The 17,501-nt window shown below is 39.4% G+C and overlaps 3 protein-coding genes across 9 annotated transcripts; 2 read left to right on the top strand and 1 right to left on the bottom strand.

The window, feature by feature from the left end:
* The first annotated feature begins 3,921 nt into the window (after positions 1 to 3,921).
* LOC140792918 (myb family transcription factor EFM-like) lies at positions 3,922 to 6,211 on the top strand. 4 transcript variants are annotated; one of them, XM_073144154.1, is made up of 4 exons: positions 3,922 to 4,619; positions 4,731 to 5,240; positions 5,383 to 5,462; positions 5,599 to 6,211. In XM_073144154.1, the coding sequence occupies exons 1-4, from the start codon at positions 4,430 to 4,432 to the stop codon at positions 5,977 to 5,979; spliced, it is 1,161 nt and encodes a 386-aa protein (XP_073000255.1). In that variant the 5' UTR covers positions 3,922 to 4,429; the 3' UTR covers positions 5,980 to 6,211. The 4 variants fall into 4 exon arrangements, with proteins under 4 accessions (XP_073000255.1, XP_073000256.1, XP_073000253.1 ...); XM_073144155.1 differs by having other exon boundaries at positions 5,386 to 5,462; XM_073144152.1 differs by having other exon boundaries at positions 5,383 to 6,211.
* A 2,076-nt stretch (positions 6,212 to 8,287) lies between these two features.
* On the top strand, positions 8,288 to 11,269 carry LOC140792958 (ras-related protein RABA5a-like). Of its 4 annotated transcripts, none has more exons than XM_073144221.1 (4): positions 8,485 to 8,799; positions 9,024 to 9,103; positions 9,835 to 10,231; positions 10,794 to 11,269. In XM_073144221.1, the coding sequence occupies exons 3-4, from the start codon at positions 9,892 to 9,894 to the stop codon at positions 11,126 to 11,128; spliced, it is 675 nt and encodes a 224-aa protein (XP_073000322.1). In that variant the 5' UTR covers positions 8,485 to 8,799; positions 9,024 to 9,103; positions 9,835 to 9,891; the 3' UTR covers positions 11,129 to 11,269. The 4 variants fall into 4 exon arrangements, with proteins under 4 accessions (XP_073000325.1, XP_073000322.1, XP_073000321.1 ...); XM_073144222.1 differs by having other exon boundaries at positions 8,571 to 8,854; XM_073144224.1 differs by lacking the exon at positions 9,024 to 9,103 and having other exon boundaries at positions 8,288 to 8,799.
* Positions 11,270 to 12,849: 1,580 nt separating this feature from the next.
* Positions 12,850 to 16,339, bottom strand: LOC140793097 (probable protein phosphatase 2C 57). Its single transcript, XM_073144467.1, has 4 exons — positions 15,811 to 16,339; positions 14,601 to 14,807; positions 14,096 to 14,307; positions 12,850 to 13,649 (listed from the first exon to the last, which is right to left on the bottom strand). Exons 1-4 carry the CDS (start codon positions 15,976 to 15,978, stop codon positions 13,082 to 13,084), a joined length of 1,155 nt encoding a protein of 384 aa, XP_073000568.1. The 5' UTR covers positions 15,979 to 16,339; the 3' UTR covers positions 12,850 to 13,081.
* Between the last annotated feature and the right edge of the window lie 1,162 nt (positions 16,340 to 17,501).

The following is a 17,501-nucleotide window of genomic DNA, read 5'->3' on the forward strand; positions in this document are numbered from 1 at the left end:
GGGACAAGAATGGGAGTTCTTCGACTGTCCGTAGGTAGCACTAGTAGTAGCCAGTAGGACCATTTCTTTCGGCATATATAAATAGGTTCCCCCCTTTTCTTTGTTTCCCTTTGATAAAAGCCGAGCAAAACTATAGGCGTACTGCTAATCTTATAAGAGCATATCTAAAAAAGAAATACTAGAGTCCTATGGCATGGGTGTCATGTCACACTCATCTCTAACAAAGCCCCCCACCAAGCAAGCATGCATGCCTTAGTCGCCTCCACGTGAAATCCTGCTTCATCTCCACTAACTGATACCAAGAGAATGCTGTCTCCCTTTGCCCACTACTTTGGGCGACCCAATTAAAGGGAGGGCAAACATCCTGGTGGCCTTGGAGTTCCATCTTTTATTCTCCCTTGGGTTCTGGGAATTGTGGAAGAATAAATTGATTAGACTACTCTGCTAATCAAATGAGCTCCCCTGTTTGGTCCATTAGACTGCTTCCGAGCATCAGAGATCAATGCATAGGGTGACTTCCACTAGAATATCCTGAATTAACATGACGGTAGATGATGTTTCTGGAGTAGTGCACCAATTCAGAATGGCCTGCCAAAGTGGTAGACCATGGTGGCATGGCATAACTATCACATTCAAGAGCATCCAAAGTGCAACAGCTTTAAGCAGATAGAGATCAGAATAGTTTTCACTGTTCATCTCTAGCTAATATACCATGATAGTTACATTGTCCTATTGATATATGAAAGTTCTTTTGGATATCTCTTCCCCTCATTGCATCTTTAAAAGGATATAGTCGAGTATGTTTACTATTCGTGGAAATAGCAATGCAGCAGGACAGGAAGATTACTGCACAAAGTTAGATCAATAAGAGGGCTAGCTGGACCATTAATCACGATCACACCAATAGATATCAAGGCCCAAATGTGATAATTTGGGCTGGGTAGTGATATGGGCCATTTAGAGGCCCATAAATGGAACATTTTGGGCAGGAGTGGCCCATTATTTGTATGATCCACTATTTCTATCACCGACTCCAAAACCCTATTAATTGTGTTACGGTCAAATGGCTCAACATCTAAGTTCTCAAAGTCAGAAGATAGAAGTTCTAAAATTGTTTGAAGAAAGAGCATTTTTTTCGTACCATAGAGTTAATTCTTTATCAATCAATTTGATGAAAATCTAACGGTTAAGATCTTTAAAGGTATAATAGAAATAAAAGATATTACCGGTTAAGTAGGTAATTTTTTTAGATATATAATCTTGCACATTATTTTTTAACAATTATATTATCTTAATATTTTATCAAGTAAAAGACATATATATCATTAACTGAGAGTAATATATATATATATATATATATATATATATATATATATATATATATATATATATATATATATATATATATATATAAGGGTATTGATTGATGTCTTTTATAATTAACTTAATAAAAATTTACTTACATTTTATCTTTTTAATTATTTTTTATTATTTACATATATCTTCTATTAGTTTAAGATTGATTTAAATTAAATTTTAATAGATAGAGATAGAAAATTATATTTAAATTGAAGTTTATCTCCAAATAATCAAATTTAAATGATTTAATATTAAATAATATCTCCTATAATTAAGGCGAAAGAAAAAAAAATATAGTGCTTCTTCCGTACCATAAAGTTAATTGCTTATCAATTAGTTTGATGAAGATCTAATGGTTAAGATGTTCAAGGATATAATAAGAAAATTGAGAAGTTAGGCATACGTAATTAAACCTTCTTAACTAATATACTCTCTCTTTTTATGTAATGTGGTTTTGGAACCGGTACCGAGTATAAAAACTAGCTATTATAGCCGTTGGATTAAGATTAGAATTTTTAAATGTGCATTGACGTATTTGCCTCGAAGAAAAAGAGCTATTTTTGAGGTTTTACTCGGGAGTTGGGCAATTTTGAGAGTCACTCTGTTTTGCCCTGCAACTACTTCATTTGGCTACTAAAGGTCCTTAAAAAGGGAAGTCTCTCAACCTTTTTAAGATGACTACTGTAAGCACTTTGCTTATCCTTAAACTTAGAAAGGTCCCCTCTTAATACTGCTTGTAAACGCTACAGCTTTGCTTGTCTTGCATGTAGTCTGCCACTAAAATCATCACTGCTTTGATAGTGATGACTGCCTGTTCCTAGTTGGAAACACCCTCTTGGCTTGTACTCCTAGTAAAGGAAAATCTAATAGATGCCTTCTAAAGTACTTCTACATTAAACTAGATTTTGCCTAATGTTTTATCTTGTTATGATGTAAAATTAGTGGATCATTTACAGCTCTATGTAGTGCTTAGGGATCTATTCAGGAAGTAAATGTCCTTGGGACTCTAACTTCAATCACCTATCTCTCCTACGTATCAAAAAGACAGTAGGAATGCAGCACCCAATTCCAGCTTCCGGATAGAAGAATAATGGCACTTGAAATTGTTCACAATTCTGTCATATGAAACATGACAGCATGATTTAAAAACTCACTTCAAAGAAGAAGAAAAAAAAGGAAGCCACTTGAGACCTCTATTCTGATGCTAAAATCATTTGAAGGATTTTTATTCAGTCGGTGTGGACTCTAAGCTCTGCTTCTACTAGAGATTCAGACGTTTTGTGCTGTAGAAAGGAGAATGCTTATCTCCTCCAGAATTATTCAAAGGCTTGCTGGCCACTGGAATCTCTATTAAGTGATAATCCTATCACTAAATTGACATTATTCGTTATCCAAAAACAAGTTCATTTACCGCTCCACTAAACAAGAAGTTAACCTGCATCTCTCTTCTGGTAGTTCTCATCAAACAGCATGACTTTTAGCTAGGAATGAACAAATTTAAAAGGGTATATACTCAAAATGAGAAACTTTACGTTACAGGTATATACAGGTATAAAAACTCAAGTGGGAATTAGAAGAGAAGAGTAAACAACTACTAAATGGAAACTTTATCAACCCCTATGGCCAGAGGGGAATATTCTTTCCTCTCGCACCAGACAAAAGGGATATTCAACAGGACGATTTGGGAGAATACAACTGAGACTTGTCACGAGGCGAATCCCTTAAAAGCTAAAGAGAGGTGTTAGAGAGAGCGAGAGAGAACGAGAGAGAGGAAGAAGGAATCCTCACAAAAGGCATGGGTTGGAGGCTTGTACCTGAAGACTGATATAGAAAGCGACCAACAATAATTATTGCACAGGGAATTTGATGCAGTCCTCTCTACCTTTTTCTCTCTCTCTCCCTCTCTCTGATCTCTAATATTAAATGTTTAGAGGAATCTTCTTAGCTTCCTGCCCACTTCCTCTAAAAGTTAGCAGCAGTAGCAGGATGGGAGATTCCCACAACTCTTCTATTCCCCCCCTCCCTTATATTCTTTTGCGCTAGGAGTGGGGATGGGGACTGGGTCTTCCTCTTTCTAAAGCACAATTTTGTGTGTTAGTTACCATTAAGATATTCCTTACTTATTAGAAGCATTAGATATCCTATCCTATCTTGCCTTCCTTGTGAATGCAAGGGTTTAGTGTGTGTGTGAAGGGTTGCAGTGTGCAACTTTTGAAAACAAAGAAAGAGCCTCCCTTTCCTTTCAAGATGGACTCTTTGTGTGGGAGGAGAGAATCTCTGCATATCTTGTTTGAATTGTGTGGTATATGCTTTTATGGCATTATGATCATTTGCTTCATTGATTAATCAAGTTAGAATCATGGTCCTCACAACATTACTACTTTGCCAGATGCAAGGCATCTTTTATAGAGTAATTTATTTCCCAACCACCTTTTCACAAAACAGAATCAAGTAATTTAGCACCCCATGAAGTAAAACAGAAAACAACACAAGGAATAAGTTTAGAAAGTTGTAATCTTATTCATTTGGTTATATATATATATATATAGTAGTACATCTACTGCATGAGTAATTAAAATTGGCTTCATGGATAAGAGTAGGGGAGCTAGCTAGCTATCAATTGATGTTGGTGCTTCAATGGCCAACACATAAAAGGACTAGGAAAGGAAGTAAATGGTGGAGAGAGAGAGAGAGAGAGAGAGAGAGAGAGAGAGAGAGAGAGAGAGAGAGAGAATCTTTTGGGTCTGGTGATTTGAATTGGTACAAGGAGTCCAAAGGTACCAAAACCCAGGGGTCCTAAGCACATGCCCTTCTGCCCACCGTGATTCCCTGCAAGCTTTTGCCTTTGATCCTTGCAAGAAGTTACCATGCCTTTACTTTATCTCCTGCTTTTCCTTTTCCTCACCTCAAATCCCACTTTATTCTCCCCCCCTCAAACTCACAATAAAATAGAAGCCGATCCACCCCTGCTTGATCCATCCTATGTTTCACTACAAACATCCACACCCCTCCTCCCTCTATATCTATTCTGCTGAAGACTAAGAATATTAGTAATAATATTGCCCTTCAAATGGCTTCACCATCTGATCTGAATTTAGAATACAAGCCCGACATCAACCAAATGATCCAAAAGCCAGTCGGAGAACATCCTGACTCGCAGAAGAGGATTAAGGAGTTCCTCGCCCGCCTCGAGGAAGAACGTCTTAAGATCGAGGCGTTCAAGCGCGAGCTGCCTCTCTGCATGCAACTCCTCAATAATGGTAAATATCTTCTTTGATTTTTTCGATCTACATATGTACGTACTCACAGGGAAATATATAATTTACATACTGTTGCTAATCAAATCCAACCTACCTGTTGCATCAATTCAGCTATGGAGACGTATGCGCAACAACTTGAAGAATATCAAAGCAGCCAAGGGCCGAAACCAGTCCTCGAAGAATTCATACCTCTTAGGCAAACAAGCATTGAGGGCTCATCCGATGCAGCTGCCTCTGAGAAAGCAAGTTGGATGGTCTCTGCGCAACTTGCTTTATGGAGCCAAACGCCAAAGGATTGCGAACCTAAGCTTGCGCTTGACTCCAAGCAAAGAAATGGCGGCGCCTTCCTCCCCTTCTCGAAAGAGAAGAACCAATGCGCAGCTTCGACTGCTTCAGGGGGTTTACCGGAGTTGGCTCTCGCTTCGTCCGAGAAAGACAGCAGGGAGAAGAGTAATATTGAGAGCGGCAGCAAAGGCGGAGAGGTAGGAGGAGGGAAAGGAGGAGGTAGTAAGAGCGAGGGGCAGGCGGCCAACCAAACGCAGAGGAAGGCGCGGAGATGCTGGTCGCCGGACTTGCACCGCCGCTTTGTTGATGCTCTTCAGATGCTGGGTGGCTCTCAAGGTATTTATTTACCTACTAGTTTTATTGTTAGTAGCTACATTTCCATGCATATACTGTTGTCTTTTTTTTTCACGAAAAATATTTAGTCTGTCTTTCTAAATTTAGTAAAATGGTTTAATTTTTATGGGGAAAAAAATTGAAGCAGTGGCCACACCAAAGCAGATAAGGGAGCTCATGAAGGTTGATGGATTGACCAATGATGAGGTGAAAAGCCATCTACAGGTACTTAGCTCTCTCTCTCTCTCTCTCTCTCTCTCTCTCTCTCGTATAACTAAAATAGCCAAAATGGTTTACAACTCCCAGATGTATACCAAGTTACCACTTTGCTCTTCTTTTCTTCTTTTTTTCTGTTGGCCAGAAATATCGGCTCCACACGAGGCGTCCAATCTCGGGACCGCAGCCGACGGCCATGGCGGCAGGCCCGCCACATCTTGTGGTGCTCGGCGGCATCTGGGTACCACCGGAGTACGCCACGTCAGCGTCCGCCGGCGCCGCTCCGGCCATCTACGGGGCTCACCCTTATGGCCCCCACCACCACTTCTACCCGGCCCTCCATCGGAACGGGTCACACAAGGGCAGGATTGGGTCGCCGGAGTCAGAGATGAGGAGCGGAGGGGAGCGGTCGGAGATCGTCGAGGAGGAGGAGGAAGAAGAGAGAGAGGAAGAGGACGAGGAGAAAGCGGAAGAGAAGGCAAAGGCGGAGATGGGTAATGGCGGTGAGGTGTCGATCAACTTGTAAGATACGGTTGTGTCCTCTTTGTGGAGGCGCTTCACGTCCTTTTGCGGAATACCGAAACCGAGAGAGATAGAGAGAGGGAGGGAGTACGTGTTCGGTTGTCTAATTCTCTCATTAGTTGATGTAACGAAACAGTTCAGATCAGCTGCAGGACCCCTGCAGGAAATTGCTACAGTCGGGCCTGACATGTAATTGTCCACAGATATAATATATTAAAAAATATTAGCAGCTAAAATTTTATTTATTTATTTATTCATTTAATTTCGCACAACTGCATTCGCCAAAGTCCGCTGTCAATTGAGTCAATCGTAGGAGCCATTTGGGTTTATGGTTTAAAAAATTTCTCTTATACATATAAACTGTAATATAAAAACAGTTTTTAGTATATGAATTTTATAAAAATAATTTATTCGATGGGCTCCATCCACTTAAATTTAAGTTGACGTCAAAATATTTTCTTTCATTTTTTAATGAGAAAACAAAATGTAAAAAACTTTTATTTATATTAATTTCTCATTTAACTATATCGATGCAGCATGGAACATGTTAGGTGATCTGAGACCCAGCATTGCATTGCATTGCCAAAATAATTCCAACGCTATACACATGCATCGATCTGAAATCCAGTATCGCCTAACAATAGGCCGAGACCAAATTTGAATTGCACCTCAATTGAGGCCCGTAGAAACTTTTGAAGTCCAACAACTAAATTGAAGGTCATGTGGCTGGTCTGGCCCATTAAATAATATACTACTAGGGTCGATCCAAGCCGAATTGATGTTATGGTAACATGCTTCTATTCATATTACTTCTGTTTTCGTAATAAACGTATGCTATACTACGTTTCTTAAAAGAAATAATAGAAGATCGAGTTGCCACTTAATAATAATTAGAAATAGAAGATAGAGTTGTGGGGACTAGTCATATCCTTAGTTGAATGGTCGAGAGAAAACAAAAATAATATCGTGCAGTAGTACCCAAGTATAATAATCGACAATTTACTCGCAGCAATTTTCTTGTTTACATGTATTTAAAAGAAAGAGTCAAATTCAGTGATAGGTCATCTCCTCCTGTTTCTTGTCCTAAATATTCAGATGGTAAACGGTTGCAATTCTGATGAGTAGAGTCCATATCTTCATTACTTGGCGCCACTGCAAATCTCTGCTAACAACGACGTTAGAATTCTATCATGCAGTGAAGACATCTAAATCTCAGCAAAATAACCTTAATTTCTCTGATATGTGAGTGTATATGTGTGTGTGTGTGTCAATGCAAACTTACCTTGCGGTAGACGGTGCCGTCATCGTCGACGTGCCACCCGGCCTCGTGGCAAAGCGCCTTGAGGACGTCGTTTTGGTCGGCATGCTTCGGAAGGCAATAGTTGCCATTTGCTCGTAAGCCGGCGAAGATCCTAGCCGCCACCATCCTCCGCTTTCGCTCGCGTTCCCGGTTGTTCGCCCTTTCCCTCTCCGTCGGCCTTCTCAACGACGTCGTCATCGCCCCTCCCCTTCCCCTCCTCCTTACAATCCATGGCCCTCTTGTCTCCTTAATGCATCCTCTCCTCTTCATCACCACCTCCATCCCCCGGCTCTCTCTTTCTCTCTGCTTTCTCTTCCTCTGGAGAATTAGCATAAGGCCTGGTAAAGAATATATATATATATATATATATATATATATATATATATATATATATATATATTTGTTAAGTACAGAGAAACACATTTGCGTGCATGGAAATCATGTAGTTTTGAAGGCTAAGACAGGAGCTTTCGGTCTACATAGGAAGAGTCATGAGAACCGAACTGTTTCTAAGGACGAGGAAATAGAGAACTCGTACGAGCCCATCTAAAAAATAAATAAATAAATAAATAAATAATAAACTGGCAGTTTGATTCTTCTCCCAAATGACAACTATACCCTCGTTTCATTTACCATGACGGCGCGGGTGGGGCCACGGAGTTCTTCTGTTACTGTAGGAGAAATTTCTGCCTATCCGACAAGTTCCCTAGTTCATCCAAGAATTTAAGTAAGAAAATCAAATGACAAGAATAAATCCTAAGCCTTCGGTGGTCACAAATTAAGATATGTGAGACAAATCCCAAATCTGAGTGATAAACGCAATTTACATTAGTTATAGAAAGTTGGACATAGTTAGAAAAAGTAACTACTATTCCGGCTATATACTTGGAAACCTAAACATGTCGTGTTTCTGGAGCGACACACTGATCAACTAAAATTTCAAGGTGTAATCCAATCCAGAGAACAAAGTATATTTTGTAAATATAATTAAGGTCACACAAGAGAGACAAAAGGAGCACGAAAGCTTTATCTATAATCTCTATCGGTCCTCGATGGAGAATAAATTGGGGCAATCCGTTTCCCACCGACGGCGGAGGTGCCACCGTTGTTGGTGGAAAAGAGGGAAGGAACAAAGTAGGTGCAACGAACGGCGAAGATCCGGACATCGTTATTTCCATCATGATCAACCGCATTCGAGAATTTTATCCTAGCGGAAAGGAATAAAGAAACTTATTCACCCCGATATCTTTTTTCTTTTTAAAATCTTATCCTCCCACCAGAGCGGTAACTGCACCACTCCCCAGAATCTTCTGCAACGCCAGCCTTGCGCTCGCTCTCTCTCTCCTCCCCCCCTCCCCCCCCCCCCCCTTCTGCTTCTCTTCTCACCGCCCCTTCTTGCTTTCCCTCAAAGGAAAGAACCCAATTCTCGCAAATAAGACGCTTCCCCTCTCTTCTCTTCTCTCCTGTGAACGCCTTCGAGCGATTCAGATCTCGACTGCTGCTCTTCTCTCCACTTCCAACTGGGTAAATATCTCGATTTTTTCGGTTCGTTCTCAGTGGAATTATTCGTTCTCTTTTGGTGAGTTTCATGTTTTCACTTTGTTAGAGCACTTCTGTTTAGATTCACTGCAAGATTTACTGATCGGGGAAAAGGATTCGGTTTTACCTAATTCCCGTTTGCTTTACGGATTGCTGTTGCTAGGTTAGATAAAGTTTGCATTTTGTTGCCGATTTGTTATGCTTGGCAGGTTTCCTGGAGGTAAGGAGGATGACTTCATGCAGACTCGTCCGATATTACTCGAGAAGTGTCTGAGAAAACCTTAAAAGTGTAGGTTTTTTTTTTGGGCCCGCTTGGTTTGTGGAGGGGTTATGTATTGTATTTTTACTTAGGGTATAATGCTGTTTCTGCAATGAGTTTTCTGGTACAACGGCTGCAAGCTTTTGAGTTTGAAAATTGATGATGATTTCTAAGTATGTTGCCCTGCAGTGCATTTGGGCATCTTGTACAACTTTAGATGCTCTACTTGTGTCTGAACTAAGTAGATTTAGGAGTGATTTTAGCGTGGAATATTTCTTGGTGGAGTTTTATCTCAAACCTTAATTCCATGAAAGCAGGGTTACTTTTGTCTGAAAAGTTGGTAAAATAGGACGCGTTGATGTTTGGGAAGGAAGGCTATGTATTTGATGGCTATCAGTTCAAAAATCAACGAATTATATTAGCCGTCGCAATGCTTCAGTTGAAAGATATAAATAATGAATACTTTGGATGCTACGGCAAAGTAAATTTTTAAGCCAATTAATCTGATGAATTTTGAAGAGTACAGGATAATTATTTCAAATTTTCAAAAGCAATTGTATGAACCATATGAAAGAGAAAGATAAAGAGATAAAGCAACTCAATTTACCATCTCATAAGAGCTTTGCCCTTTTCTTTTAGCTTCCATGTATAATCTCACATTACTTACTTCCCTGTTCCCCAAATATTTCCATTATTAATATCATCGTCTTGCATCTACTGGTTGTCACATTAATTTTGATAATACTTGTTTCCTCTGGTAGGTTGATTATGATTTTCCAGTGAGGTCCACAAGTTTGTGCCTCTCTGAGCTCTTGACAATGTCTTACGATAGAGATGAAGAGCAGAGTCAGGACTATTTGTTTAAAATTGTTCTTATCGGTGACTCTGCAGTCGGAAAATCAAATCTTCTTGCAAGATATGCACGAAATGAGTTCCACCCAAATTCCAAATCTACTATAGGAGTTGAGTTCCAAACACAGAAATTGGACATTGATGGGAAGGAAATCAAAGCTCAGATATGGGACACCGCAGGTCAAGAGCGGTTCAGAGCTGTGACATCTGCATATTATCGAGGAGCTGTTGGGGCTGTTCTTGTGTATGATATAAGCAGGCGACAGACATTTGATAGCGTTGGGCGATGGCTTAATGAACTCCAGAGTATGGGCTGAAATTTCCACAAGCTTTCTGTTTGTTTCATTAAATGTTTTACATGGCAAGTACGTCTAAATTTTGATGAACAGGTAGATGAACATAGTAATTATGTTAAGCAGGGTCTCCTAGGCAACTTATTTGCTTTTAAATGGTTGACTAATGACTATTTTGTTGTTAGTTACAGTTGTCCCAAGTGCAAATTTTATTGGACAATTCCTTTGCATGCCCTAGAAAGCTACTTATTTGCAAAAGATTTCCTAGTAATGTCAGCTCACTTGTGAACATTTAGTCCACCTCTTTTTTTTCCATTTTGTGAAATGGGTTTATCAGTTTATGTCATGACTGATGAATTTTCTTTGCTTTGCTTATCTGTCACAGAGTGTCACATAGTTGTTACTTGTTAGCATGTTCTCTCTACTAATTGTCAACCATGAAGCATCAAAAATTTGGTGACTGATTGTAATCAAATCCTCCGCCATATTTTGATTTCACCAAAATTATTTACTTATCAGGAACTTAATGTGACAGATTGTTGCTGTTCCTTGACCCATTGTTTATGCTGATACAGTTCACTCTGACATGAATGTCGTTACCATTCTGGTTGGGAATAAGATTGATCTCAAGGATGCCAGGGAGGTAAGCACTGAAGAGGGGAAGACCCTGGCGGAGACCCAAGGCCTCTTTTTCATGGAAACCTCCGCACTGGACTCATCCAATGTTGCAGCTGCCTTTCAAACTGTAGTGAGAGAGATCTACAATATATTAAGTAGGAAGGTCTTCCGATCAAAAGAGGAGAAGAGAAATGAGAAATCGTCATTAAGTAATGGGAAGACAGTAATTTTACAGGCCGGCACAGATGAGACAAATAATGGGGGCAAGAGATACTGGTGTTGTTCTTCTTAAATTTTGTAAAACTTCCCCCTCTCTTTTTTTTTTTTAAATTTTAAATTCTGGTTATTGTGAACGTATATGTTTCAATTTATTTATCACTGATGAAATAATTTGGAATTGGGGAATGTCATAGTTTACTAAGCTTTTGCCTCATGCTCAGAGTCTCTCTTCAAAATTTTACGATGCTTCTTGTGTACTCTTTGACATAGTCCTAGTATTATATATTTGTCCTCTTGGCAGTAATTAATCTACTGAGTTGTTAATCAGTAAACAACTACAAACGACTTTGTTTATATTACGCTTACATGCAGTTGAACGTAAAAGCATTTAAATGAAAGAGTTAAATTTAGAAATCTCATCTCCTCCCACCTCATGAAGCAGCCAGGTAGTAAATAGTTATTGTAAAGAGGTGTAACTTCGAAATTTGTCTTATTTGTTTCAAAATTTGCATTGCATGGCCTTTTGGTAGAATGCTGCAAAGAAAAGACACCAGAATTTGGTTAACGGGGGAACTACCGAACTAACTTTTCTTGAATATAGTAATATAACTTTTGAGTTGGAAAAGAACAAGTATGTCATGTGAATGGTGCTGCCTAATTCTATATAGCCTTGTCAAGATTCAATCGAGAATATGCAAAATATAATCGACGTCTATATTTAAACTTTCTTCTGCCAAATGTAGTTAAAATTTATTAAATTTTACATAGAAAAGGACTTGTCTCGTTTCCCATCTTTTCTGCAACCCTTAGATAAAGCCAAGAGAATATGGTGGTTGCATGGAAGTATGCGTATTGTTTTAATACTATCTGGTCTTGTCGCATAGAAGAGATTCGAGTTCGACCCAATCATTTGATGTTTTTGTTCTCTTCCATTTAACCAACTTAGTCCACAGGTACTCTTGTCCTCCTCTGCTTAACCTGGGGGCTGAGAAATATGCCCCTGAATCACAGTTACATGACCTTTGCGTGCATCGAAATGGTAGGCTGCTGTATGTATGGTAATTAATGGATGAAGTCGATCCACATGAGAGCTTTTAATTAGCTCACCAGACGCATTGGATTTTTGTGATTAGGACCCGGAAAGCCAATCATGAAATTTATGCTGTTCACGCAAGGAGGCATGAGATCCGTACTGTTCCAATCCAAAACGACTTTCCGGTTTTCCTTTTTTTTTTTTTTTTTTCTTCCCAAATGACGACTCTGCCCTCACTCCATTTACCCTGACGACGCGAGTGAGGGACAAAGGATTTTTTTTTTTTAAATCAGAAAAGTTAAATGAAACATAGATGGAGATTATAATCTCCAAATAATGATATTTGTATAGCTACGATTGGTGAGCTCATAGCTTCCATGTTATGGCTAATTTTTGGAAGTATTGCCAAAGAGTATGAGAAGTCAATCATTGCTCTAAGGATAACTATCAAGTGGCCAGAATAATCATCAGGGACAATAGTGAGACTCCTCAGGATGGATCGGGAATCCTATCCTATTATATCGTAGCGATTCGACCATCCTACACATGGAGAGGACTTGGAAGATTATGGTAGAGACTAACTCGTGTTGGAAGTAGCCGGTTAGCTAATGGGAGTTGAGAAATGACACACAAAAATAAAAAGCAAGAGAAATGCTTAGCCATAGAGAAGGCCCAGGTGAGTAAAAAGACAAGGCCCATATGGACATATACCTCATGCAAACTAACAGCGGTGCAAAATTCTTGACATTAGCATTAGCATATAGTCCTTGGAAACATTCTGCATCTGTTAGAAATTAGCATTAAATAATTTCACAGACAGCATCTGTATGCAATACAACGCATAAAATTCATTGCAGATGGAATTAGCCGCCGCATATGCTACAATTGGGCAGATCTCTCTCCAAACTACTCAACAAGGTAAAAGGAAAGATAAGAGAACTACGCCTACAAATGTAGACACTAACAAAAGGAACAAAGACACCAGAACTCAATTCAATTGGGCAAACTATCCAAGAAGCTCTGCAACTCCCTGAGGCCCTCCGCTGATATGCTCCTCTGTACTCGAGGTCTTGGAACAGTGAGGGCAGGAGGCGGCCTGGGTTGGAAGCACACCACAACCACAGCAAGGTTATCACAACTCTTCCTCTTGAGGGCTTCATCGACCAGCTCCTTGCAACAAGTTGCTGGGTCATTGTGCTCTTGGAGCTTTCGCCGTGCAAAGTCAACAGCATTTTGGCTACGGAATACATCCCAGATGCCATCGCAGCCCATGATCAGGAACTCATCCTCCTCTGTCAGCTGCATCCTCATAAACTCAGGTTCAGCACTGAGGGGCCCTAGGCCATCTCGCTCCTTCATCCCTTCAACGTGCCAATCCCCAATCGCTCGGGCAACATTAAGCTGTCCATTAAGGTAGCCGTCGTACACATAACCACCCAAGGCTTCAATTCGCTTTTTCTCCTTGCTGCAAGATGGCTTGTGATCCCGAGACATTTCTATAGCCTTTCCCCGCCGGCAAAGCACAGCCCTACAGTCACCAACATTTGCCACCACCAATAACCTGTCACATCACAAGGAGAAGAAAATTCTGTAAGACAAAAATCCAGGCCAATGAACAAATCCCAGAAAAGATCTCCTGCACCAATTAGAGAGCTTCGACCAATAGGTTCTCTCTTACTTTCAGATGAGTTAAATTTGTTCACATTCACTACAGAAATGTAGCAGTCTGCAGGGATGTTTCAAATTTTATGGAATAATGAACACAAATCAATAGCAAGATCAACTCAAAATAATAAAACTGAAATTTTGTATCCAGGATATGAACTTGTTCTTGTATTGAATGGGAAAACATAAACGAAAATGAAATGTTTAACAAACAAGACCATCTAATAACGGTGTTCTAACCCCGCTCGGTAAAAGATTTGGTCAGAGGCTGCCATTAGAAATACAGAAGAAAGCATACGACATAATTTGGTACATGAGAGATGAAGTAAGACAAGAGCTTACGTTCCAACTACGAGAGCAGCCAGTGCAGTTGTCCCAGATGCAAGAGAGCAGTTAAGGGAGCATGCCTCTGCAAAAGCAGTGTCAGTCTGCAAAAATGCAGAAGCAACGACCCTCTCAATCTCCCTAGGGAAATCCTCATCCTCAATGATAAATTTCGGTAAATTGCAACAAGCAAAGTCAGCAGCATGCTTTCCACCATGTCCATCAAAAACCTGTAAGAGAAAGAAATGTACTAAGAGTTAGCAGATGTTGAATAACAGCTGAATGAATAGACAGTAAGATCTCACAATCTGGCCCCTGTACCTTATCTTATTTACAGAATTCCAGTAAACAAGGAATATTTCCTATATAGCACCTTCAAATATGTTTAAAGTATTGATAAAAGTAAAGCAAGTCCTAGAACAATATTTACCAATAACTCAACAATCATATCCGTAGCAAATTAGAACTCCGGAAGAAGCATTCTTAACATGCCTCTACCCACAAAATTGTGTTGGAGACATACCGCATAAAAAGCATTGGGTTTTTCACAAAGGTTCTTGAGCTTGTAGTCTTGCATGAAGTTGTCAGAACAGACATAAACATCCTCCATGTTCTGCCGGAATCCAATATCAGCCCAAGCTCCAGACCTTACAATAGGAAAAAATTCGGTGTCACAACTTTCTATGTTCTTTTCAGGCTCAGGAGTTACATCAACTAGTTTTGTCTTCACCTGCGAAATTTCCAACCAGTAATAAAGTTAAAATTTCAGCAAACAATACAGAAAAATATAGCCTACATATGGATATGGCAGCTAATGATGGTAGTACCAGAAAAAAAACAGGTTACCTCCAAAAAGATATCAGAAAATATCAGGGAATAAGCCATTGATTCTACCTAATTAGGCTTTTGTTAATTTAACTTTATCTTGATGCATATTCTCTACTAAATGAGCGTGATTCTTGTTTATCCTCATCACAATTCCCAAATCAGTATAAATCTTCCCCGTCCCTCATAGGGCAGCTTACTTGACTGAAACCAATCCATACCGGTACACCATGTCCTTTTTCCACTATTTCCTCCAAAATTATTTGTTCACAACTTTCCCAAGACAACATTTACTTGATTGAAATCACTCCCTCCTTACTAATGTAAATATGTACTCCGGTTTGACTTGTCCAAAGTCCAAACTATTTCAAACAATGTTCAAATAAATAATCCTCTATTTGTTCTACGCCTAATTGTGACGTCTACAACAATTATTAAGTCATCTTCTCTGGTAAGCCACCCGAACACCAAAGCATCCTCAGCTTGGCAGAGCAATCCTCTTACATGCGTCACAAACTCCCAACTATTAACCTAAAATGCCAGCTAAAACAACTATCGTTGCTAGCTACAAACATGTAGAGGAAGAATACTGAGAAAGCTCAGAGTACAACATAGAAAGAATCTAACGCCAACATAGAATATTGAAATCTGTATCTTAGGACAATACATCAACAATACGAACAAATGACAAAGTTAAGATCTTTATTAATAAACAGCCTCTTTCTAAACGTCATCCAACTAGAATACTTGACCATAAAAAGAGATAAATAAGTCTCTATTCCCAGGAATCGTACACTAGTACTAGTACAATTACTTTAAAACCAAAATAACTCAACCCAAATGTCCATCCACAGAGATAGTGAGAAAAATCTCCGAAATCCAACAACAAAAAGAGGATATATACTCACCAAAGAGCTGTGGCGAACAAGCGTCGGCTTGCAAGGCGTAGTCACGTGGGTTCCTTCAAGGATTTTACGGTTACCTCCGGCGAGCGGATTCGGCGGCCTTCCAACCTTTGGACTCCCATTCCCATTCCCAGTACCATTCTCGCAAACTTTAAAGCTTTCCTCCTCCATTCTCTCCCCAATTCACATCCCCAAACGACCAATTCTAGAACCCCCAACTCCACAGAAACCGAATTGGGTACAAATAAGAGACCCCAATCCAGATCAAAAGCGTGGACTCTTAAAAACAAAAGCAAATGCTAACGAGAAAGAGAGCGGAGAAGAGAGAAAACGGCCAAATGAACGAAAGAAGGTTTCTTTGCTCCTCTCCAAAACCCACCACAAGAATCGCTTCAAGATCACGTAGCCTTCGGCGTGCACGCAAAGACCTCGCCGCAAGGGATTTTGTTCTCTCTCTCTCTCCTAGGGTTTGTAGAATTTCTTGCTTTCGCGCTTGTGTGAACAGTCGCTTAGAATAAAGAGGGAGGGAGACTAGACTGTTTAATTATTCATTGAATATAATTTTTTAATTAGCGGGGCAAAGGCTAGATTTTCGAGTAGTATACATCGTGTTGGAGACCTCCTTTGGGAGACACCTGTACTACTATCTACTTGAAGTCTATTGACGGACACGTGTCGACCAGCTGAGTGGCGCCTATTGCTGTGTGTCTTACAGCAGACGACGCCGCTTATTTATTGTTCCACGTGGGGTAGTTCGAGTGGAAGTCAGGCGGAGACTACGAACGTAAGGACGATTGCATAGTGGAATATATACAGGTGAGGCGTATCAGGTGAACATATTTATAACAAGGAATATAAGCTAAAATGTAGGTCACTTATTAATTCTTAAATTAATTTTTATATAAATAATAAAAATGCTTCTTTTATTAATACAATAACTAATATAAAATCATATTTTGTAAAAGAACTAATAATTATATATACATTAATACTATAAGTGGATTAAAGGAAATATACATAAAAACTCAAAAAAAAAATTTATTGAAATTTAGCCTAACTATGGCCTAACACTAATGAATATGTGTAACGTACTACTACATATGACATATCTATGGGCTAAGATATATGAAATTTAAAAATAGATGTGAAATACTCATTTTAACCTTCGTAACTAATGCAAGCGATGAGATTGAGATGTGATTTGATTGGATAAAGAGAGTGACAACTTTGGTCCTCCTTCTCTCTCTCTCTCTCTCTCTCTCAATTAAGTTCGTTAAATCTCATTTGCCCTCTCTTCATTTCGGTGTCATCTGCCGGGACCCAATGTTGTTTTCTTTAGTTATACTTGATCCAGTTGGACAACAACATTTTGTCTTTCCCAAGGAAGCAGACATTAGCTACTTGTCTGTAGTTAATTTTGTTGATAAAATCCTGCATGTAATTCTTTACACCATATCACCATTCTGCTTCATCTATTGCAAGTTCAAATGATTAGATCTAGATTTCCGTGAGGCTAATTCTATACCTCAACTCAAGTGACAGCCACTACATTCTATGAATTTGTTATAGGTTTTCAAAAAGTGTCATTATCAGACGTATATTTTTTATAGGATCCATCATCCATGCTGCCTCTCTCGAGATTATCTTTTCTCGCAGAACTGTATATGTGCGGATGTCCGTAGTTAATTAAGAGC

This window comes from Typha latifolia, chromosome 7 (genome assembly GCF_019914945.1).
Source record: "Typha latifolia isolate L0001 chromosome 7, TyphaL0001v2, whole genome shotgun sequence".
Lineage (NCBI taxonomy): Eukaryota > Viridiplantae > Streptophyta > Magnoliopsida > Poales > Typhaceae > Typha > Typha latifolia.

Excerpts from the sequence above, each read along its gene's own strand:
- LOC140792918 (XM_073144152.1), top strand. The coding sequence starts at position 4,430 with ATGGCTTCACCATCTGATCTGAATTTAGAATACAAGCCCGACATCAAC. Across the intron at positions 4,620-4,730 it reads CATGCAACTCCTCAATAATG|CTATGGAGACGTATGCGCAA; the intron begins GTAAATATCTTC and ends GCATCAATTCAG. Across the intron at positions 5,241-5,382 it reads GATGCTGGGTGGCTCTCAAG|CAGTGGCCACACCAAAGCAG; the intron begins GTATTTATTTAC and ends AAAAAATTGAAG.
- LOC140792958 (XM_073144224.1), top strand. The coding sequence starts at position 9,892 with ATGTCTTACGATAGAGATGAAGAGCAGAGTCAGGACTATTTGTTTAAA. Across the intron at positions 10,232-10,793 it reads ATGGCTTAATGAACTCCAGA|TTCACTCTGACATGAATGTC; the intron begins GTATGGGCTGAA and ends ATGCTGATACAG.
- LOC140793097 (XM_073144467.1), bottom strand. The coding sequence starts at position 15,978 with ATGGAGGAGGAAAGCTTTAAAGTTTGCGAGAATGGTACTGGGAATGGG. Across the intron at positions 14,808-15,810 it reads TTGTTCGCCACAGCTCTTTG|GTGAAGACAAAACTAGTTGA; the intron begins GTGAGTATATAT and ends GAAATTTCGCAG. Across the intron at positions 13,650-14,095 it reads GCTGCTCTCGTAGTTGGAAC|GTTATTGGTGGTGGCAAATG; the intron begins GTAAGCTCTTGT and ends GTGATGTGACAG.